Below are 22154 nucleotides of genomic sequence, written 5' to 3' on the forward strand. Positions count from 1 at the left end.
GTACCTTATTTAAAATATGTTTTAAATGTTGTTTTATACACCTTTTTGACCAGGTAGGCCTCTCATTGTCCTGTTGCCTTGGCACATGTTCGTAAAGGTAACAGTAGTCAAACGATAGTGGGAGGGAAAAAAGCCTCCACTGTACTTTTATCCAAATATAAATTCAAATTGCCCAAAATGCCATTCAGCAGCATTCGGTTTGGAGCTTGCAGAGGTCACTTCCATGTCTGCGCAGTTCATTATTTCTTCACCTTTGACACTGCTTGTGTATGGGCCGAGAATTAGAAAGGCACATTCTCAAGCTCACTGAAAAAGGCAGAGTTGAATATTCAATTAGAGGAGAGGGGGGGAAGCTGCGTGCCAGTCCTTCATCTTACGCTACTGATTAGCTGTTAAACAGATTATATACAGCTGAATGGGTCCAAATGTGGCAGCAGAAAACACCCCGAGTTCAATGCAGTGCGGTTCCCTTCCCTGCCACTTTGTCACCAATAACAACTCCATAAAGAAACATGTTACATGTTTTCCCACTTTAACCAAAGTCGTTAAAGAGAAGGAGGGAAAAAAAGAGAGTAACTGAAACTGCAGGTGGAGTTGTTTGGATGAAGCTGTACAAACATATAGATATGAACACTTTTTTATACAGACTATGAACATCATTCATATTTGGCTGGATTCCCGATGTTATTTCAAAGGTAACACCTTGGCCATTTTCAATTCATACAAAAAAAAACAACAACTCATATTTCGAGCATTTTTCCAGCAGTATATTTCCCTCCAATTTATTGAGGAAAAAACCTACACACAAAATAAAACAAAAATGCCACCAAACGCCACGAAGTAATAAATAATATGAAGATAAACGTTTATCAAAGCTATTAAATGCTTGTTTTTGAAAAACATCCTCTTGAAAATAGCCTCCCCCCTTGACACACAAAGAATCAGTTTTCCACATTTGGAAGCCTGGAGCAGCAGGCGGTTGTCTTTTTAAAAATGAGTAAACAAACACTTTATAAAAGTACTAAAGTGTTAAAAAAGTTTATAAACTATTGTGTTAAAGTTTGTATTTCAACATGTGAGATTTACTATACACATTTACAAAGCTGGATAAGTTTAAAGTAGTTGAATGTGCAGTGCCACAGCAAGCCACGCGGGTCTAAAAGAGCTCTCATTGAGAAGCCACGTGTCCGTTTCCAAAGCCTCTCCAACTTAACCACCTCCTTTGTACGACTAACCCACATCGGCAGCGTCCCTCCACATAAAGGGATTTGCAATTTCAAGATATTTCAGCTTAAATGTTTTTGACAGTTCCCTCGCTTTTACCCCGGCTTGGTTATTTTAACTGTGCCAAATGGGTCACCTTGGGTTGCTGTCTGCGCGCAAAGGGCTTTTGCGCGCATTCAGTCTGAATTTTTTCCAACTTTCCTTGACGGGGAAACCAGCTGCTGGTCGTGAAAAGACGGCTTATTAATTGTCCTTTGTCATGCAGAATTGCTTGATTTCTAAAGAAACGTACAAAGGCTCTTTTTCAGGATTCAAGTATTTTGTTTCGTGCGTATTTTTCAAACCATCGAATCAGCTGCAGCGCCGCGCCGTCTACCAGACTCTCAGGTACTGACTGCCTGCTCCCTTTGTCCCCTTTTAATGCTGTTGTAAATCGTGCAGACTGATTTGTTACAAGCTGTTCTTTTAATCTGATAGATAAGAGACATGTCAAAGAAAAGCCGTAAATAAAAAATTAGCCGGAATAAAGACAAGGGCGAGTCTGCTAGATGGGCGCTGTTGACTCAAGCGGCTCTCCTCCTCTCTCTCTCCTCCTCCTCCTCCTCCTCTCTCCTCCGTCAGGGTTACGTCCACAATCCCCCTTTTCTTCTTTTTAAAAAGACACCGTAGTCCCTTTTGCTTCAATGAATTGATCGGCACAAAATTAAGAATAAATAAATTGAGCATTTGGAGCAGCGAGCGTCTAAGCTCCCCCAGGGCGCACACATACCCCCGGGCTATTGAAGGGATAAAGGCCGCTTTGCAGAGGACGTTGTGAGCAAAATGGAGCTCTATGGTGCAATTAACAAAATAGTCTAATCCAATATCTTAACAAATGCAAATATTTGAGTTTTGTTTAAAATGGTTAAGTGAACAATTAAATGAAAGTTTACAAGTGAAAATTCACATCCAAAAAAGGCATACTGATGCAGATGATGTGCTGTACGCAGTTTAAGAGTGTGTACTCCCTTTAAAAAAAAGTGTAGAGATACGTTCCCAATGAAGCAAATATAGATTAAAGCCTATTCAACATAATAAATGTAATTTTGAGAGCCAAAGCTTCAGCCAGAGAGCAGCTGTAGCGGTGCGTAAAATGGGCGAACAAAACTGGAACGACTGCTGGCGTGGTGTTTTTGGACATGTTTAGTGATCATATGATACCTTTTTTAACTTAAATTAAAGAATATGTACACATATACTCTTTTTAGACTAATGTTACCAGAATGTTCAACAGAAATATTTTGCCTTCAAGACTGAATTTATCTTTGGGGATGCTGCGTAATATTGTATTTTGTATATTATTTCATTTTGTGTATTTAACGATTCGTCATGAAAAAAAACACACATTATACTAATAAACAGTTTTTTTTATTTAAACATAATGTTGGCTGAGCCGAAGAGGCTTATGTTAAGTCTTAAACACACCTGGAGCTCATAAAACCGACACTTGCCCTGGTCCGTCAGAACAATAACAATAATATGGGTCATGGACACCAAACTGTGTCTTTTCCTCATTTATTTTCATGTTAGATCGATATCTTAAGATATGCACACTCCTGATGAGCACTTATACACCCACCATGATTATTAACTCAGTCACACGAGACGGATCATTTCAGCTGGGACCAAACTTGAAAGAAGCTCCAAAGGGCCAGTCAGTGATATTTGCGTTGAGTGTCCCCCAGGGAAAGCTTATAAAAGGGACCCCATAAGACCGTCTTTATCGCCTCTTAGTGATAAAGATTATTGAGCATTTGATTTACTCCTTCAGGGTGGAGTTCAGCTCATGTTGCCTAATACGCTCCTTCTTGGTACACAAGTACATTTTGTTTGTCTGCAGTGCAGAGTGGGAATACTTCTGTCCATTTCTTTTTGGCTCCCTTAGAAAACATTATGTACCTAGTAAATCACATTTTTTGGTCGTGTTCTCATACAGCAGACGTCCCTTACGCACGGGTACCTTCATGTAAGAAAATATTAAAATATATTTTTGAATTTGCAAAGAAAAGCTGGCGTCTAAATGAATGCATTACGCATGGTGCCACGTACAGCGCAGCCAGGGAGAGATTGCATGTGTGGAGATGTAATGCATGTTACCATTATGACCAAAGACTCTCACTCAGTATTTGACATTGATTGTCTTCTCACAGCGTTTTTTTTTTTATTATAAATATATAATTTAATGCCCAAACTTCTGATATCAACCCGGGGTCACGTGCGCCACCGTGCGCACTCAGTGGTGCGTAAAGAACAAAGTATGTAACTCACACCACAACATAGTATGCCGCTCGGAAATATTTTTATTTAAGTATCAACATTTTTAAATAAATAAATATTTTTTTTCAATTACACTGAAGCTATAATTTCAGAGTCATTTCAGCAATGTGACATTGAGGGAATTTCTCTCCAGCTTTCCATATTTGAGGTCACAGTTCCATCCACAGAATGAATCTAACAGTAGTCACCATGTGTACAAAATACTGTCTCCCCCAAAATACAAATAAACAATGTTGCTAATACCATTTTTTCGGTGTGTCTTTACAAATATGCCTTTTTTTGGCAACAACAAATGGACCGTTTTCAGAAAAAAACTACATACAAAACGTACAACATGTATACAGCTATACAATAATTCAGGGCAAATCCCTGATTAAATATTCTTTTTCTATGTACAGACGACTGAACACAAGTGGAACAGTCTTCTTCTTTTTTTTTTTTTTTTTGGCTGTATTCAAAATCAAGAGGACCAAAAATGTTTTTGGACGCGGGAGAGTTCAGGGGGAGACGGACAGGTCCACGTCCTCCTTCTCGGACGAGGAGGGGGATATGGGAATGTCATCGTCCTCTTCCTCCGAGCATCTGGCGGTGGACAGGGACGAGCATTTGCAGTTGTGTGATCCAGTCCTTTGGCCGCTGCTCTTGCCCTCCTTTTTGTGCTTCACCCTGCGGTTCTGGAACCAGATTTTCACCTGTTTCTCGGACAAGTTCAGGTATGTGGCGATCTCAATGCGCCTCAGTCTGGAGAGGTACATGTTGGAGGTGAACTCTCGCTCCAGCTCCAAAAGTTGTGTGCTGGTGAAGGCCGTGCGCATGCGCTTACTGCTCTGAAGTTTGCTGTTGCTGTTTTCTGTGGGGAAAAATAAATCAAATAAAAACAGATTGTTAGCCAAGTTGATATCATGGGAAAAACACGTTAAACACACACACAGTGAAACGTTTCCATGAGCCCAAATTTACTCACCGATGGAGATGCAGTGGAACTGTCTCGGGTCCGGCACCGAGTACGCAGCCTGGTATATCCCGGGTCCGTGGCTGAGGTTGGATGAGGTGTGTTGCCTCGACAGAGCTGAGTGGCAGTACTGCGAGGTGAAGGGAGAAAAGGACGCCTTGAGCAGCGGCAGTGTCGGCGGGGACGGGTGGAGCTGGGTCGCGGCCATGCACAGAGGACAGAAGCACAGCAGCCCAGCCTTCCTGGAGTGGCAGGAGCCCGGCAGCCCGTGCGGGTGGTGGTGCGGCGAGTGCAAGGCGTAGGGGAATAAAGGCGCGTGGTTCTCGTTCCCTTTATCGTTGGCCTCCCTTAAAATCAAGGAATCCACAAGAAAAGACCTCGGCATGTTTGCGGGACTTTGTTGCTCTGCAGCGGTGAGGCTTGAAGTTGGAAAAGGAGAAAAGAAAAAGTGTTTATCGTGCTCCTCTCCTCTCCTCTCCTGTGGACGGTGGACAGCGAAGTGGTGCTGAAGGCGCAGCGTCGCTCCTTAAATAGCCGCCGCGGACCCGGCTCGGCCATGTGACGGTTATACGCTGCAAAGCGGCCAAGAGCTCTCAATGGGGTTTTGTGCCTTTCTCTCGGCATTCCCACTGCACGCTTCCCCATTATTTCACTTGTTAACTAAATGAACTGCATAATGTAGTCTATTCTTGTCAGCCCCACCCACGCCGCAAGAGGCGGCACTGCCCATTCTCCCCTTTTATCATCACTCTCATTTTTTATCATAGAGCACGGCTTAAATGTGCCAGAGAAAACGTCCCTGTCACATTTGGAGTGCCGGTGTATAGTATTCACGTTTTTGTCTTAGACATTGAGCAGCCTTCTTAGGTATGTATGTAGTCTTAATTATGTCTGTATATCCAGGGAGAGAAGGAGAAGGTTTCAGAAATATTTACAGCTGCTAATGTACATTTAGCCTTTAACTGTAGGTGGATTACAGAATCATTTATTTCTCTCTGTAAGAGTAAAGGATCACTGTGCCTGTATCTGGGGGTGATTATTTATTATCAGCTGTATTTGTAGGCCTGTATGCATCTACTTCTTTTTTTTCTCTGAATAAACGCCAACCATTGCTTGTATTCATTTCTGTATGTTTAGTGGTTAATTATTATTTATGTGACAGATCTTCTGCACTTGTGTGGCTACTTAACCGAGTGTTTGAGCAAGCATAAACATAAACGCAACAGCTGAATGTAAAGTTTATGCATATCCATTTTAAGGTTAATGTGTCATTTCTGGGCACAAAAAAAAAAAAAGGGGACAAGTCATTGCCTGAAGGCAGTGCTGTTAAAGAGCAGTGATTAATTCCTTTGCTCGGGCCCCTGCCGAGTCGGGGGAAAGAATATGTAAAAATAACCAGGTTTTCACTCCGCGGCCCTTATTGAATGTCATTGTGGAGGGGTTTCAATGAGAGAGAAAGAGAGTCGAATTAAAGTGTGTGACAGCGGCGGATAGACGCAACAAAGGCGACTCTGTCATAGAGGAGCCATGGCGGCGCGTGAAGCCCCCGCCTCGCGCACTGATTGAATTAAGTAATAGGAAAACATTTTCTTTCACTTTAAGGCTCTCTGAACAAGACCTTCAAAGGGACGCGACCCGTAAAGTGTGAGTAAATAGCGGAATGTGATGTCTCTTCCTCCGAGTGAAACAGTCTTCTTAAATCGAAGATAATATGAGATCATAAACAGATGTTATGTTTGATGGAGATGGAGGGGGTCAAATGCATTTCAGTTATTGCACAGTTACATCCTAGTGTGCTTTATCACTCGTCCTGTCTGAGCAGAAGAGGTTAATCCTGTTTAATTATTCTGATATTGTCGTCTTTTAGGGTTTTGTATGTTGCATGTTTTTAAGGCATATTTCCCATAAATTGTCACGTCCAGCGAATTAGCTCTTCAGCTCCAAAAAAAAAAACACATACCCACATGAGGGTGTGATGCTATCTGTTTTCCCCTCATTAGAGAGGCCTAATGTGCTCAGCTTCACACCGCTAATCTTGCATAAAGGCCGGACCTGTAATTAGGCGGCGCCATTAAAGTAGGTACAAATTAGGAGCAGTTAAACCCTTTAACTAGACAAAATATCCGTCCGAATGACTGTCGTATATCTGCGAGAGGACATTTTTTTCTATTTCAATTTTTCTATTAGTCTCTCCTTTCATTTCCTGCCAGGAATTAGCCATTTAACTAGTCTGTCAATCTTGTTGCACTCTGTGAAAGCTGTAAATACAAATCTATCGCTTTTATTCCGATTCTTAATGAGGTAATAAGTTAATGACATGTTTTCATCATACGTTGAAAGCACCATTATTCTCATGAAGAGAGTGCCAGATTATATAATCAAGCACAAAATCAAATAGGCTAAATGTATTTTATTTTTTATTTTTTTCAGCCCTGGGCGAAACACTGCAGATTAAAAAAAAAAAAAAAAAAAAAAAAAAAAGTATCGTGTCTCAAATCCTGTTTTTTGTTTTTTTTACAGCGGCAAAATCGGCTGCATATGGTGGCAGATTGATGTATTGCTTAACATAAAGATGTTATCAAAGGCCCTAATTTTCAAATTATGTACAGCAGTCGCCCCGTGGATAGGAATAGAGGTTTCATGGGTCGTCACGCAGGGAGGCTCATCCTAATTTGCAATCCCGACTGGAGACTGACAAATAGTTTTGACCTCCCTCTGGAGGCGCGGGCCAGAAGTGCAAAGAATCTCATTCTCCATAATCACTTGTTACTGAGATAAATAATCGAGGGGAAATAGCCCACTCGCATTATTTCATCTCTATTACATTTTTTTTTTTTTTTGCTCTAGTCTCGAGCTAAAAAAAATACATACATTTAGAGCCACTTATGAAGAGATTGAGCATCATCACATCCATATCTGTGTTTTCCCCACAAACCAATGAGCTCCATGTGTTCTGTAACTAGCATACAGCTGTGGGTTGGTAAAGCTTCTTAACGTTTATGTTTTGATAGGGGGGGAAAGCAATGCCCCTGAAATAGTAAATTATTTATAAGATATTAAGTTGGAACAATTGCCATCACTCAAGTTCATCCCTGATGATGACACTGACCAGTGCCTGCTGTGCCGTTGGAAAAACACATTTTTCAGGGGCTTTTACGCAATTATACCCAAAGATCTCGTGCCTGATGACATAAAGAGAGCAGTCTGTTTATGGAGATGTAGTCAATATCTCCTTTTCTTTTTGGTATGAATAATTCATAGTTTAAGACACTATGCCCCCTCACTTAATATGTACACACACTTAAACACCCACACATCTCTAATACAAATGATGGTTTTAGCTGACAGTGTAACAGGATTTAAGGTCCCAGTGGGGTTTGGCCCAGCCGTGGATGGGCGCTGTGACTGTCGACGTGACACAGAGGGCCGGCTGCCCCTCCTAATCTCCCCCTGAGGCAACATCACAGACCGCGGATCCTGCTGCACCTCTATGGACGCACAAAGGCCTGATTATCATTCATATGCTCGCCAGAAACACCAGTCCAATAGATAACAGATGACACATAAGTACCGGCTGAATGGTGCAATATGTTGAGGCTGCTGGAGTCCATAGGGACTAATGAATCCTTAAGAGAGAGGGAGACTGACAAAGAGACGCAGTCATTTGAGGTGTCGTGATGTGTCAGATATAAAGCTCTACAGGTGAACATGGACTTGAGTTAAACTGAGGAAACTAACTGCTTTACTGATTTTGAATTTGCAGGTGTAAGGAATAAATAACCAACTATCTTAACTATATGTGTTTTATCATGCTGAACAGTGTCTGATCATATTTAGAAAGACGCGCCGTTAATGATTATTTTAGAATGATGATATTTAAGTGTCACCATTGCCTCACAATTAAACAGACCAAATGGCATTTTTGCTTTAACATAAGTTAGGAGAAACATCCAGCAAATCAACATCAGACTTAAAAATGTTTTCAGATGCTTAGTTTTTCTAGTTATTTGAAGTATTTTGTTTTAAAAGGTGTTTTTTATTTGGTAAAAAAAAATGGTTGCTGTCAGAAACTTTTCTTTCACATTTCTCTTCTTCAGCACGAAATGGTTGTACTTAACAAGAAGCAGCCCAAATGTGAGCCTGAAGAGGGATTTGTACTGTGTTGGCTGACATCTAGTTGATCCGTCACTTTACTTTGACAAACGTTTGAAAGCCCGAAGAGTCACAATTGTAGAACTTTTATACGATCCCAATTTCACTGCCATAAAAGTAACATATTTTGTAGCAGGAGTGCATCCAGGACAGAACAATAACATTCATAAAGTAGGTGAGAAAAAAACTAAAATACCTACTGTGTTTGTGCCCCTGTAAATATGGTTCACTTACTATTAGATACATTCTGAGTAAATAATAAAAATAAAATAACAAAATGCTACAGCATTATGTGAAGAACTTTCTTTTTTTCCTCCTCCACTGGTCCCTCAACAAGTGTTAGTGAAATTAAAAGCAAAAATATAGAGCCAGCAAAATGTCAATACATCTTATAGGTTATAATACAACTTTCCCACAGCTCTCTGTCCCTTCCTTCATATATTTATTTTCTGTGATTTCTGATGACTGTGGCTACTTATGAGCTGCAAAGGGAACCCCTTTAATAAGACAAAACCACCAAATACCACCATCTAATCATCAGTGACCTGAGCAGTATCACTTTCATCTTTATACATTTGATATTAAAAATAATATATACCTTAAAATACTACAAGACACATAATTAGATTCTGTCACAAACACTATGCCTCTTTGCTGTCTCAGCTTTTTGTGTTTATTTATCCACATTTAGGCTTCAGTAAATTTCATATGTGGGATTTTTTTTGCTGCAAGCTATAATTAAACACCCTGAAACACCACTGAAAAGCAAGAGGCCACGCTGCACACTGACACATCTCCACATGTGTGAATATGACAAATGACGCACCATACGTCATGCTGACAAAAGTCTGAGCTGTGGTTCATTAAGGAGCTTCGTAAAAATCTCCTAGCAACCTCCGTCATGGACGTCCATTAGAGAGTTACTAAAGTCAAAGTCCAACAATGTAGGAGTATCATAGTCGTGTTTACGAAAAGTCACAACTGCAATCAGTAGCATTGTAAGAGCCACCTTTAACGCAATGGCAAGACAAACATCATATTAATGATCGTAATTAAAGTTATATTATGTAACTTTTCTGCATTAAAAATGTCTAAATGCGACTACCTTGTGTTTTCTATTTGCTTGAATTGGGTGAATTATCCTAAATGTTTCCAACAATTTTTAAACCAAAGGAAATCCATTATTTTAATCAAGGCAACATGTCATTTTGTCTCTTTCAATGCATATCCCCTTTGCATATACGTTGTATATAGCATTGTAGTTGGTGCCAGAAGCTGTACCTTTTATCCAATTTTACGCCATGTTTTTTCAATACACTTTTTAGATCTTGGTCTTTTTTACCTATATATTTTAACCAGATGAAAGATTTTAGTCATCAAACATCAGATTGGATCACAAGTTATCAGAGAAACAAGCTGAGGAAATGTTAGCAGCAGCTCGGCTCACAGCCGCTCCCAGTCAAATGAAATAAAATCGAAATATAAAATGAACCTCTTTTGACCAAAGTGCTGCACAGGCACAAAATATAAATAAATAAAAAGCAAACAACAATAGGAACAGAACAAAAATAATAAATATAAAGTGCACATAATAGTAAGAAAAACTGCAAAATTGCTGCACAACAGAAGATGAAGTCAATCTTGAATCAATCAATCATGGTAAAGATACTCCCATGATGTCATGCTACTTCACAACATAACAAAACCTCATCTTTTGTTATTGATTTGATTGAGTGACCCCTAGCACTAAAAAAATGACATATTGTACGTTTAAAGTTAGTGTTTCAAATGAAAATAATTTAGAAAAACAAAATAAATTGCTTAATTTATGCCTCAGCCTGATGTGTTTGAGTCCAGGTCAAGTGCTGTTGCTAGGTGCTTCCTCAGAGCTGTGGCTGCCTCTACACGGCTGGCCGAACTGACTGAATGACTGAACATAGTTAATGAATAACTAATAAACAGAATTAAACAGCTCTCTGACAAAGAGCTACATTGTTGATAGAGGTCCAATCAGTGATGTTAAACATGACTACTCTGAGATGGTTTTGGTTTTCAAGATAGTGCCAAGCTTGTTTGGTGCTGGTTGTTACTACAAACCCTCTGAGTTTAGTTCTGTAGTTAAAATAAGCTTCTTCTTTATTTTTAAATCACCATTATTAGTTATCTGGGAAGCAAATGTAGCAACGCTGGGAGATACTATGCAGATGTGATGCGTCATGAAGCTCAGATTTTCTGGTCTGTGCTCTCACTCCCAGTCACCTTGTCACATCTCCAAACTAAGTTTTAACTGCTTAACAATCGAGGTCACCACCAAAACCAAGCATGTTTATGTTGTCAAATATATTACCTGTCCCCAAGATTCTGCTGGTTGTTGTTAAAGCTCAGCTGAAAATGTCTAATATCTTTAGCATTTCTTATCCAATCCTAACTACCACTGGGAGTTTTTGTCCTTGATGACAGTGACAATTAGGAATGGCTGGTATTTTAATATAACTGATATAAACACCAGTATAGTTTAAATAATAATAGAAATAATAGGTTTAATTATTTATAAAGAAAGTTACAAAGTGCTTGTTTTCAAGGACTGAGATTCATCATTTTGTGTCTTCCCTTGGGTAGTTCCTTGGCATCGAATCCACTACTGATGTGTTGACTTTCTGTAAAGTAAATCCCAAAAGATCATTGAGCAGTCTGGTGTAACTGGGCCAAAATGGAGAAAAAAAAAACCAAAACCAAAATTGAATGTCTAGAGCCTGAAAACATTTATGGGCAGAACAAATAGCCGAGTAAAACGAAACAAATTAAAAGGGGGGAAAAAAACTAAAAACATATAAGACTAATGCTGCTTTCACATGGAATCAGAGAGTCGATAGACAGCGGAAGGCAGCATGGGAAAAACACAGAAAAAAAAAGTCTGAATGGCAAAACGGCAAAACAAACACGTATGAAGATATGTTGCTATGGTGATATTCTATTGTTTACAAAGAATGGAATTAAATACATTAAATAAAATGATTTTGTGACTGTTATTTTATGTTCATATTATCATGCATTTAGCTAGAAAAGCAGCTTTCTCTAAGTTCTGTTGCAAAGCAAAAAACGTTCTCCTCGTTTGTTATGCAACATCCACTTGGGAATTTCATCATGGAGGCCAGCACAAGTTGATGGGCAATAAATGTACTTAAAAATATCTATCTATCTAATATTTTTGGACAACTTGTACACAAAAACGCATGCTGTTGGCCATAGCCTGTTTTTGACTGGAATAAATTGGAAGTAGATGCAAACCCTCTCTAATGAGCCCATTTACATCTAAATGTGATGACTTTCTGGGAACTGAAATGGTCAACGATGTCTTCCATGAACTTTTTCAACTTCAGAATAAAACAAATAGTACAAAGCCATACCGTTCGCCATCCAATGTCAGTCATACTGAGACACAAAGCTTTTGTTATCTACTGAATTCTCCAACTGTGTCTTCTGACATGCAAGACTCATCAATCCTCACACTTTCCTCATCAATGAAAAATAATTAGAAACCGGGTTTTGCTCAAAAATATTGTGAGAAAAACTCCACAGCGCCATTAGAGGTCTAAATATCTTCGGATGATTTCAAAATCCCTTTTGATGTAAATCCATTGGTTCTGCTATAGATATGTCTCAAACTTCCCCTTTGACCCAATTCATATAAAAGCCTTGAAATGCTCTTCAAAAGGGTTTGTTACCCTGCGGAGGTCAGTAGGCGATTACGTATGGCTGACTCACATTTTTCCAAATCAGCAGACTTTTGGCCAAGAAAATAACAGGTCAAACCAATGAATTTAATGAACTCTCCCAGACACAATGAATGCCTCTTGCCATTTGAACCCCAATAAAGGGATATGGGCAGGTCAGCCAGCCCTTTCAAGGGGTTTGTACACAAATGTGACAGAAAGCAGTCGCTTCAGTGTCTGCGCTGACAAGTTGTTCAAAGTGCTGGGGATGTCAGTGATAGTGCCTCCGTCCACACTGCCCCCTTTGTTCCCTGTTTTGGGTCTGTTGCTCTTTCATCAACAGTCCCACACGTACAAAAGCGAAAGAATGCAAAGCGTCTTTTGCAATGTTCAATGTTTGCCTCATTTCTCTATGCTGAATTTTATGCTGCAGGCCAACATGGAGGAGACTTTATTGTAGGGAAAACAAAGCCGAATTACGGCCCAGAACAACTTCTGATGGTGACTCGCTACTCCTCCCTCCTTTTCTCCGCTTTACTTCTCTGTTCCTCCCCTCTTGCCTCCCCTCATTCACGTTCTCCTTCATTCATTGTCTTTTTTGTCTTTCTGAGTTTTCATTTTCGATGCTGTGATGTTTCCAGTAGGTTTAATTTGAAAATCAAAGGATAAGAGAACAGAAAAACAAAAAGGAAAATAGCTAAATCTCCTACTATTTCAACTTCTATCTTAAACTTTTGCAAAAGTATCAGCATCAGATGTTTAATTGATGCAGCTGCCAAGCTGTTTGGGCGAGAAAAAAACTTCTTTAAGCATATGGTATGTGTGTGTTAACTTAATTGTATCAATTGGAGGCCATGGGAAACCACCAAGGGGGGTAAGGGTTCGGGAGCAGGGAGGTCAGAGAGTGAGAGAGTCAAAGCAGGAGGGAGGGGGGATAAACACTCCAAAAAACTACTCATGTAACCATTACTTACCAATTTTCAGCACAGCAGTTCATTATTGCCTCATTCTCAGTATGATTCTCCAAACAACAGGATGAGGATGAGCTTCAGGGAAAAGTCTTAAAGGAAGCGGTCTCAAAGACCACTGCCATTCCTTTAAGTTTATGGGTTTTCTCATTAATGACCTCCTGCGGTTTGGCCCATTTCCTTTCCATTCATCTCACATTAGCCTGCTTTCAGAGGTCACTATTGTTCTCGGATTGTTTTCGTTTTTTAGGATAACATTTTAAAACTAAACCATTGTCATTCTGCCTACTTTTCAGCCACATGATGTAACATTTTATTTTTTCAGTAGGCTTTGAAGTTTTTGTTTTACATGTTAGTTGGTTGGTTGGTGGAAGGATACATTTTCCCAAAAAACATTGGACCCATGCTTCAAAGGATGGAGTCGAGTCTGTTTCCTGGGTGAGAAAATCACTTTCAGGGCAATGAATGAGAAATTTAGGGACATTTGCATAAGTAAGGGACGACACCCTGTATGATTTTCATAACTTTTCTTCTCAAATTTCTATTGCAGGCATTGTGATTTGGAGTCAGCTTTTGTTTGATTTTTTTCCCCACACTTTGTGGTTGTTTCATTTTACTCCTCTCCCCCCCCTCCCTCCATCCTAATGACCTCTTTGACGGCTTTTTACTCCGTCTCACACACTGCTTTTGACTAAACGGGGAATATATGGCTCAGTCTCAACTTTCTCTCAAGAGTTATGACGTAAGCAGTGTGAAGAAGAGGTTTAGGCTAATTCAATGTCTATATACGACCATATATGTGAGAGTCGCTGTGATGACGGGTCACTGCCCATCTCACAGGGTCCCCGAGTTTTCTGCAGATGCGCTCTATTCAGGAGGCGACACGCGGCGGGACGCTGCTGGGAGGTAGTTACTATTTCTCCATTACCATAGAAACTAACACACTGGCTTTCAGCTGGACTAGGCCAGGGGTCCACTGACACCAACTTTCACACTACTCCAAGTCCTGACAAAACCCCAAATGGATCCCAGAGCACTGAATAATACCCATTTGTACCCAGTTCAATGACAGAATGAGCTGCCAGCAAAATACTCAATGCTATGGCACCAAAAAATAAGAGGCCTCCTTTTTGGGACAGTTTTTATAATAAACACAATGGTGATGGGATAATTATTTTGGCACCGATATAGAGTGAAACCTTTATTTGTATGGGAAATGCAAGCAACAGGTCATCAATATCTAGATCCATGTTTATCTGGTCCAAGAGCATTGTAGGGTGTTGTTAATTCAAGCTGTTTCTCTCACTGTGTAAAGCGTTTAGGCAATGCCAGAAAATTAATAATTTAGTACGAACTTAAATGAATAGTTTGTTAGGGAAGTATTTGCTTAGTTTTCAAGTGTTAATGAGAAGAGTGATACTGCTCTATGGTCTTTACGGTAAATTTGAAGCTACAGTAAGCAGTTGGTTAGCTTCACTTAGCATAAAGACAAAAAACAGTAGGGTGAAAACGCTAGTCTTGCTCAGTCCTAAGATATTAAGAGCCACTTTCCTGCACCTGAAAGGCTTAAGTTGTCTATTTAATTTGTACAAAAACTGAAAAGTAAAAACGACAAGTTGTGGTTATGTCAGACTTATGCTTGCTACTTTTTTGGTTACTGTTTCCAGTTTCCGTGCTTTGCTAAGCTTACTGCCTGTTGGCAATAGCTACTTATTTATCGTACAGACAATATCTTGATTAATGTTTAATTGTCATGGGAAAAAGTGTGATTGTGGTGAGTCTAATCTCTTTCTGGTACTGGTCTGTACCTTTATGTAGGTCCTTATTCTCTACAACTATGTGAGATTAAAGAAGCAACATACAACGAACAGAGCATTAATTAGAAATGAATCCCTCACTGACAGCTCTGTCAGCATTTTTGTCGTAGCTTGTACTGTTAGCGCTGTTAGCACCGTTAGCTACAAGATAGCAGTTCAGACATCACCATGTTGAGAGCCGTTGAGATGCAATCGAAATGCTCCCAATCTCTAATGATGCACCTTTATTGCCAGAAAATTAAATTTTCTGTCTATTTTTAATGCATTTAGTATATTTGGTTTAGGTAATATGTGTCCAATGTGGAAAGTACAAGTACACTGAAAAAAACTCACTTGAACACTGATGGGGAGTGAAGCAGTCGAGTATAAACTATAGAACTTTAGTTGTTGGCAATATGTAAATGTGTTTTTTGGTACAATGTAGTTTGAAGATAATTCAATATCTTTCCTGTTTACATCCTATTTGCTCTACACTTGTGACAATAGCTTCTGCAGCTGCACAACTCCCTGGTTTTAATGTCAGAAATGTAATTTGCCTGTCCATCCTTAATGTATGATGTATATATTACATGGTATGGGTAATAATTGGGCATTGTGGATGGTACAGGGTCAGAGTTCACAATTGATCCTCTCACCCCTGGCAGGTGCAGCTCACAGGAGTGAGAGGAGGCGGCCCCTCATCTCCCGTACCTCTTCACGCTGCTCAGCGAGAGAAAGGGAGGAGTGTAAATGAGTGCACTCCAGAAAGCCATCACCTGCTCCCTCCACCCGAAAATCCCCACTAACTCTGCCAGACAGAGATATCCAACGACCCCAGCTCAAATTTCTCCAACTCCGGTTAATGAGAGAGACAGAGAGAGAGAGAGAGAAAGACTGACAGAGTAAGGGAGGGTAAGAGAGGGAGGAAGAGAACTGGAATTAAGAATTTTAACTATTAGCTTCCATGCCGTGATTTTGTTTTTTCGGCTGTTTTGTTGTTCCGAGTATGAACGCATTCATCGGCAGAAAAATGTACATTTGTCATGCCTATAGAGGGAACTGAATTGGACTGGAATGGGCATTGAGTTTGTGCGCACAGAGAGCCCAAGGGTGAGGTTGTGTATTGATGGGTGCCCCTCCCAGCTTCTCCGAGATTCCCCCTCTATTGTGACTTTGAGTGAATGTATCCTCTTGCTAAGGGCACTGGAATGTGTCTTCTCAACTCGTGTGATGGATGGGGCCTTGTTTTGCACTCCTCCGCCCCTCCCTCTGAATCCCTCTTTCTCTCCCTCAGCCTTTGACTCTTTCATCACATCCTTTTATTCGGCACCAATAAAAGTCAGCGATTCTTCATCAGCCGTTGTGCAGATCTGAGGGCCGCTGTTATTTTTCATCAGGAGTGTGTCACACATCACCATTCAGCCCCTTCGTCACACAGATTCAGACACTGGCACAGAGGCAGAAGCAGGTGGAGATACACCATCAATGAATTATTCAAATGAGACACTGGGCATATCCTTTAAATTTAATTTAAATACTTGGTTAATGTTGTTTGGTGGGTCTCTATTGCCATTTATGCACGAGAGTGATATACTGTTTTAGCCTGAACGAGTTCTATTAGTAGGAATAGTAAAAAAGATATACTTCTTCTGTTAATAATAATGATAAATAAATAATAATAAACTAAATAAAATAACAATGAATTCAGATAACAGAAAAACTGGAAAGACATGGTCATACATGCTCTTTGTTGTAGATTTCAAACCCTTCTACCCTTTTAACTAATGAGAAAAGTAAAAAATAAAATACTTAAAATGAATACAAACTACATGAACTGTTAGTGAACATGCAGATCACTTTTTTATTAAAGGATGGTCCACAGTGAAATATCACTGGTGTGCAAAATAACAAACATAAACCTAAATGATCTTCCAGCTCAATCAATCCCATTGTTTGGTGTTTTGTGGGTTCATCCTAAATTCTTGACTGTCATGTAGGGCTGCCTGATGATGTGCCTGAAATAATTGTTATTATATAAATAAGGATATCATAAAGTGACAAACCTCTCCAAAATTACATATACAATAATCAAACTGTATTACAAGGCACCAAACAAAATATAATTGGGCATCCATTTTTAATTCAAGATTTCACTTAAGTAAAAGTACAAAAGCATTAACTGCAAAATATACTATAAGTATTAAAGTTAAAGTACTTGTTGGCCAGAATGTTCCCTTTCAAAGTTATATTATTGCAATATTATTACTGACTCTTTCACACGTAAGGAGCATATTAATGTTACAGCTGGTGGAGGTGGAGCACATTTTAACTACTTTATATGCTGTTGGATGGTTTAAGTACCTGAAATTGTACTTAAGTACAGTACTTGAGTAAATGTACTTTCTAGCACTGCCCCAGGTCATTTGAATGGATCATATCACCCTGACTACTGTGTAATAAAATCACATTAGAATATCTACCTGAAAAAAAATACCATCGAACAAAGTTACTTAAGACAGTTTTGAAAGGATTTCTTTGAAGATTATGTTTAACATTGCACATCCCTGAAAGTATTCGAATAATTTCCATTTAGTTCCATGCGTTAGAACCCAGTGCAGCACTTCCTGTTTTATCATGGCATATTTATTCACTCTGCCACTCAGCATAAAAGTTGAAGGCACCAAATCTTTGCAGGAAACCTGTATCGAATATTTATCATATACTTATACTTAAGTATTTTATATCCTTCAATCATTATTTTTGTATTTTCTTCCCCTTGCCACATATCATCCCAAGATACCTCACACTCAGACATATTTCCCATCGGTGGCCTTGTAAAAAGCGAGAGTGTCTCTATTTAAAAAGTATTATTCAACAGAGTGTTGCGTAAGAAGCTCCAAACAGGAGTCAGGCCTCACAAATGAATCATCAGCCCAGTCATCATGTCAAACAACGATCCTCTGGTACTTGTAGCACATTTTACACAATCTAAAAAGACTCATACACACCTAAATACAAGCAGAAGTATCACTTAGACAAATATTAACACATTTCACTCTCAGCTTTATGCGTGGACACGCAGAAATGTCAATACTGATAGCTGTAGATGTAAGCAACCCATCGTGGTTATTGAACATTTATCAGGTTTAGATTCAGTTATGGTACTCTGATCACAAGTACACATTACTTCAACATAAAACATGATTTAGAGGGATAAATGTAGATTGTAGGTGTACTCAACATATTAGAGATCGCAGACCAATATATCCTGCTACCGTACTTGAAATATTGTATCATAGATAATATGATGATTCTGTAATCACTTACCCATTGTTAGTTGGAATAACATATTGGCAACATTTATCTTTTATCTAATTAATTAAGCTTATTCATTACAGAAAAAAATCATTACGTTATTGCTTACAGATATTGAATTGTAATTTGTTTAATAATCAAACATGTTTTTTGTGTCTCAGTGTCTAAAATTAACCGGTAAATGTATTCAGCTGATGGCTTTATGAGGTATGTCTCTCCAGCTTGTGAGACAATGCAGCCAGCACCACTCCAGTAAATGCAGTGAAAAATGTAACTTCACTATCTGACATATTAGACCTGAATCACCTTATCTTTGAAGTCATTAGTATTTAAAGATGTTTCTAATATTTTTATTACAGATTATTTCAAACACATATCATGAAGGTCAATATGATATAATGAAAGCATCACCTGAAGTATAGCTGATGTCAGAGAAAAATAAGACTCAGCAAACACTCATTTATTTTGTATTTATTTTATGTATGTATTTACCAGGGACAGTGCACATTAATCAACATTTCAGTTTCCACCTCAATGTAAATGTACCAGACTTAACTAGAGCTAATTATTCGTCAGTAGTCCTTTGGCAGGTTATAACAATTAAGTGGCTTAATATTATAAATAATATAGAAAGCACTATAGTACAGCACAACACAACACTATACAATTGAATAAAATACATAAATACATTACAAAAGTAGTAGATTAGTAAAAACAATGAGTGTATGTAACAGCGGGCCAGAGATGAGGTAGTATGATTACTCGTGATTGCAGGTTTGGTTTGCTTTAAGCAATCTCTATACATTTTGTTTAACGGTTAGGTAATTAGTGCTTTCTCTTAACTCAATAAGAAGACTGTTCCAGGAGTGGGTGGCTCTGACTGAGAAGACTTTTTCCATAACTTGCTATGTCCCCTCTGGTATTTTCCCTTGTTACCCTGCCACCGCTATCCCTCCTCATTATGAACTGATTCAGTGTGGGAGATGCAATCACATGTAGAACCTTAAAGACGAGGCGAGCATCTGAGCAATTAAAACTAACGTATTGAAATTAATAGCAACAATTATATAAATTGGTCTGGTCAAGTGTTTTTAGTATCTTTTTGTAAAGGGACTGGTTTCAGCATTTTGATGCTTGCTTTTGACCAGCTTTAAAACAGTAGATATAGATATAGATATTCCTTTATTGATCCCTATGGGGGAAATTCGGGTGTTGCAGCAGCTCAAGGACAGAGAAACAGATTAAGGTAATAAATAAAACGTATTATACAATGAAATAAAATAAAAATAAAAATGTACGTTTAGTATGTAACATGGGAAAAGATCACAGCATGCATAAAGAGTTTGGCTGCTTCTGTTGTTATGTATGATTTTATATGCCTAGAGTTAGCCAGGTTGAATTTGATAGTACCAGCACCTGTTTTAGCATACTTTTTTAAAATGACACATTTGAATCTAGGATGAATCCAATACAGCTTTTCTCCCTTTAACAAAAACATCAGGTTGGTGAGTCTCTGTGGGTTTCCTTGTAAAGGATCGATCTGTCATTTGAAACAAAAGTGAATGTGATTGGATGACTGGTAACAATGATTAGAGTAGAAAGTAAAATCAATACGGACTCAAGAAGATGTGTGATGATGACACATAATTGAATAATAAAAGAGGGACTTTAAAGTTGTCAAGCCTTTGGTGAGAATCAGTCATCATTTTAAGACCGAAATTATTTTAAACAAATGTTTATCACATATTAATAATGTCTCTTCCTGCTTCTGTGAAAAGTTTGGTATTGTATGTGTTGAGATGAAACAGAACAGCTGCATGTCCAGGTGGAATGTGTGATATTATTGTTCCAGCACGGTGATACATAAATGTGAGCATGCAGCTTAAACACACCAGTTGCAACTTAAGTTTTGGCATGTATAAAAAAATTATAGGAGCGACTGCAAGTTAAAAACGTATACACACCAAACAAGAAAGTGAAATGAGACAATGCCATTTTGTGGCAAGGATGACGGGGTAAACTGCATATTCATGTGTAACCTGCACAGGCAGGAAAGATCATGATGGAGAAACCAGCCCCTATTTCATTAAATGTCCATAAAGCACAGAGAGAAGTGGCCGATGCAGTTGAGGTTGTTGAGTGGCGAGTGAATGTACAGACTGAAGTGGTAAGAGATGTAGCATTACTCACAAAATAACTATAATGTTATAATAATTATGTAATAATGATAATAAAAGATATATATTTTCAGAAGTTCGCAAATTTACACATGAATCCATTTGTGATTAAATACCTTTAAAGTAATGTACATTCACATATGAGTTTTGTTGCTCATCAGATTATAATTATATTGTAGACTGAAACCTAATTGGAAAATGTAGCATTCTTTGAGTTAAATACTAAGTACTAAAAATACTGATTACATAGATCTTTAGTTGTCAGTTTTGAATGGAGGAAATTAACAACAACAACATCAAAGAGGCCTTACAACCATGCAATATTTTTCAACAGAGAATTATATCTGTTGTTAAACTCAGAAATATTTCAACATTTTAACATTACATTTATTTTGTTTATATGTTGTGTGTCAAAAAAAAAAAAAAAAGAGAGCTCAACATAGCCTACTTACTGTACACTGAGCACAAATCATTTACTTTCACTAGTATCTCATTGTATTTTTACCAGCGCCCTCTGCAGGCCAGCCACAAACACCTAAAAACCTTGCCTAAAAAGTTTCTCACTATTTGTTGGCCATTTATTAAATGTTTCCTTAGAGATAATATTTAAAGAAAGATTTTTAATTAGATAAGCAAGATTCAAAAACTTAAACCATGCATATATAAGTGGTGGGGGGGATAGTGAGACAATCAATAAACATTTTTTTTGTTATATTGTGGCCACAATGTGATTTATTTAAATCCTCAGAATAAGTATGAATTCTAGTTGATTTTTTTTTTTTTAAAGAATCCCTAAATCCCGCAAAAATGTAATTCTCAGACACACAAGATTAATCCCCTAATTTAAATGTAGCCACAATCAGCCTCTGTGCATTATTCTATTTCCTAAAATAACATTTCTTTCTTCAAAAAAGCTGCTACATGTTGCATTATGTCCTGTTGAGCTCAATTACAGTTCAGCATTTGAAGTTGTAACTGCTTTGTTGGGTCCACGTCTTTTCTTTATTGGTGTTGAAAGCTTTGCCGCAGCATTAAATCTGCACAATGGACTCACATCAGTTTTATTGTGCCGTCTCCTCCTCTTACTCCCACTTATATATGATTTTGCTAACGGTCAGAGGAACGATGGAGGAAAGGGATGAGAGATTGCTCATCTCAAGCCGTCTCTGCTTCAGGTGCAGAGGATGTTAACTGTGAGCACAAGTTCAGGATGTTTGGTGTTGCTTTGTCACAGTGATGTCTGAGGGTCACATGGAGGCAGGGAGCCGTCAACAGAGGCAGATTTAGTATCGCCTCCCAGCAGCTGCCTCTGTTGCCTCCGGCTACAACGGTGGTTCTCCCCTCAAATTTCATTTGTTAAAAAATGTTATTTCACTTTTTTGGTTTCATTTTTTTAACTTTTAATGTCTAAGAAATAATCAAGGTTTACCACATTTTATTTCTGTTTAATTTTAGGGGGTAAAAAACAGGACAAACCCATTTGACTTACTCCACTTCAATTTAGATTTGTTTCTTCCAGCTTTTGAATTGTTCACCTGTTC

At 38.6% G+C, this 22154-nt stretch overlaps 1 protein-coding gene across 1 annotated transcript; it reads right to left on the reverse strand.

Annotated features, from left to right (window-relative positions):
• Positions 1-4037: 4037 nt before the first annotated feature.
• On the reverse strand, positions 4038-4877 carry gsx1 (GS homeobox 1). Its single transcript, XM_054626558.1, has 2 exons — positions 4505-4877; positions 4038-4390 (listed from the first exon to the last, which is right to left on the reverse strand). The coding sequence occupies exons 1-2, from the start codon at positions 4875-4877 to the stop codon at positions 4038-4040; spliced, it is 726 nt and encodes a 241-aa protein (XP_054482533.1).
• Between the last annotated feature and the right edge of the window lie 17277 nt (positions 4878-22154).

The sequence above is a fragment of the Anoplopoma fimbria genome, chromosome 24 (genome assembly GCF_027596085.1).
Source record: "Anoplopoma fimbria isolate UVic2021 breed Golden Eagle Sablefish chromosome 24, Afim_UVic_2022, whole genome shotgun sequence".
Classification (NCBI taxonomy): Eukaryota; Metazoa; Chordata; class Actinopteri; order Perciformes; family Anoplopomatidae; genus Anoplopoma; species Anoplopoma fimbria.

Bases quoted from the DNA above. Each gene is read 5' to 3' on its own strand.
- gsx1 (XM_054626558.1), bottom strand. From the start codon at position 4,877: ATGCCGAGGTCTTTTCTTGTGGATTCCTTGATTTTAAGGGAGGCCAAC. The intron at 4,391-4,504 runs GTGAGTAAATTT...TTTTCCCCACAG, and splicing joins GTTCCACTGCATCTCCATCG to AAAACAGCAACAGCAAACTT.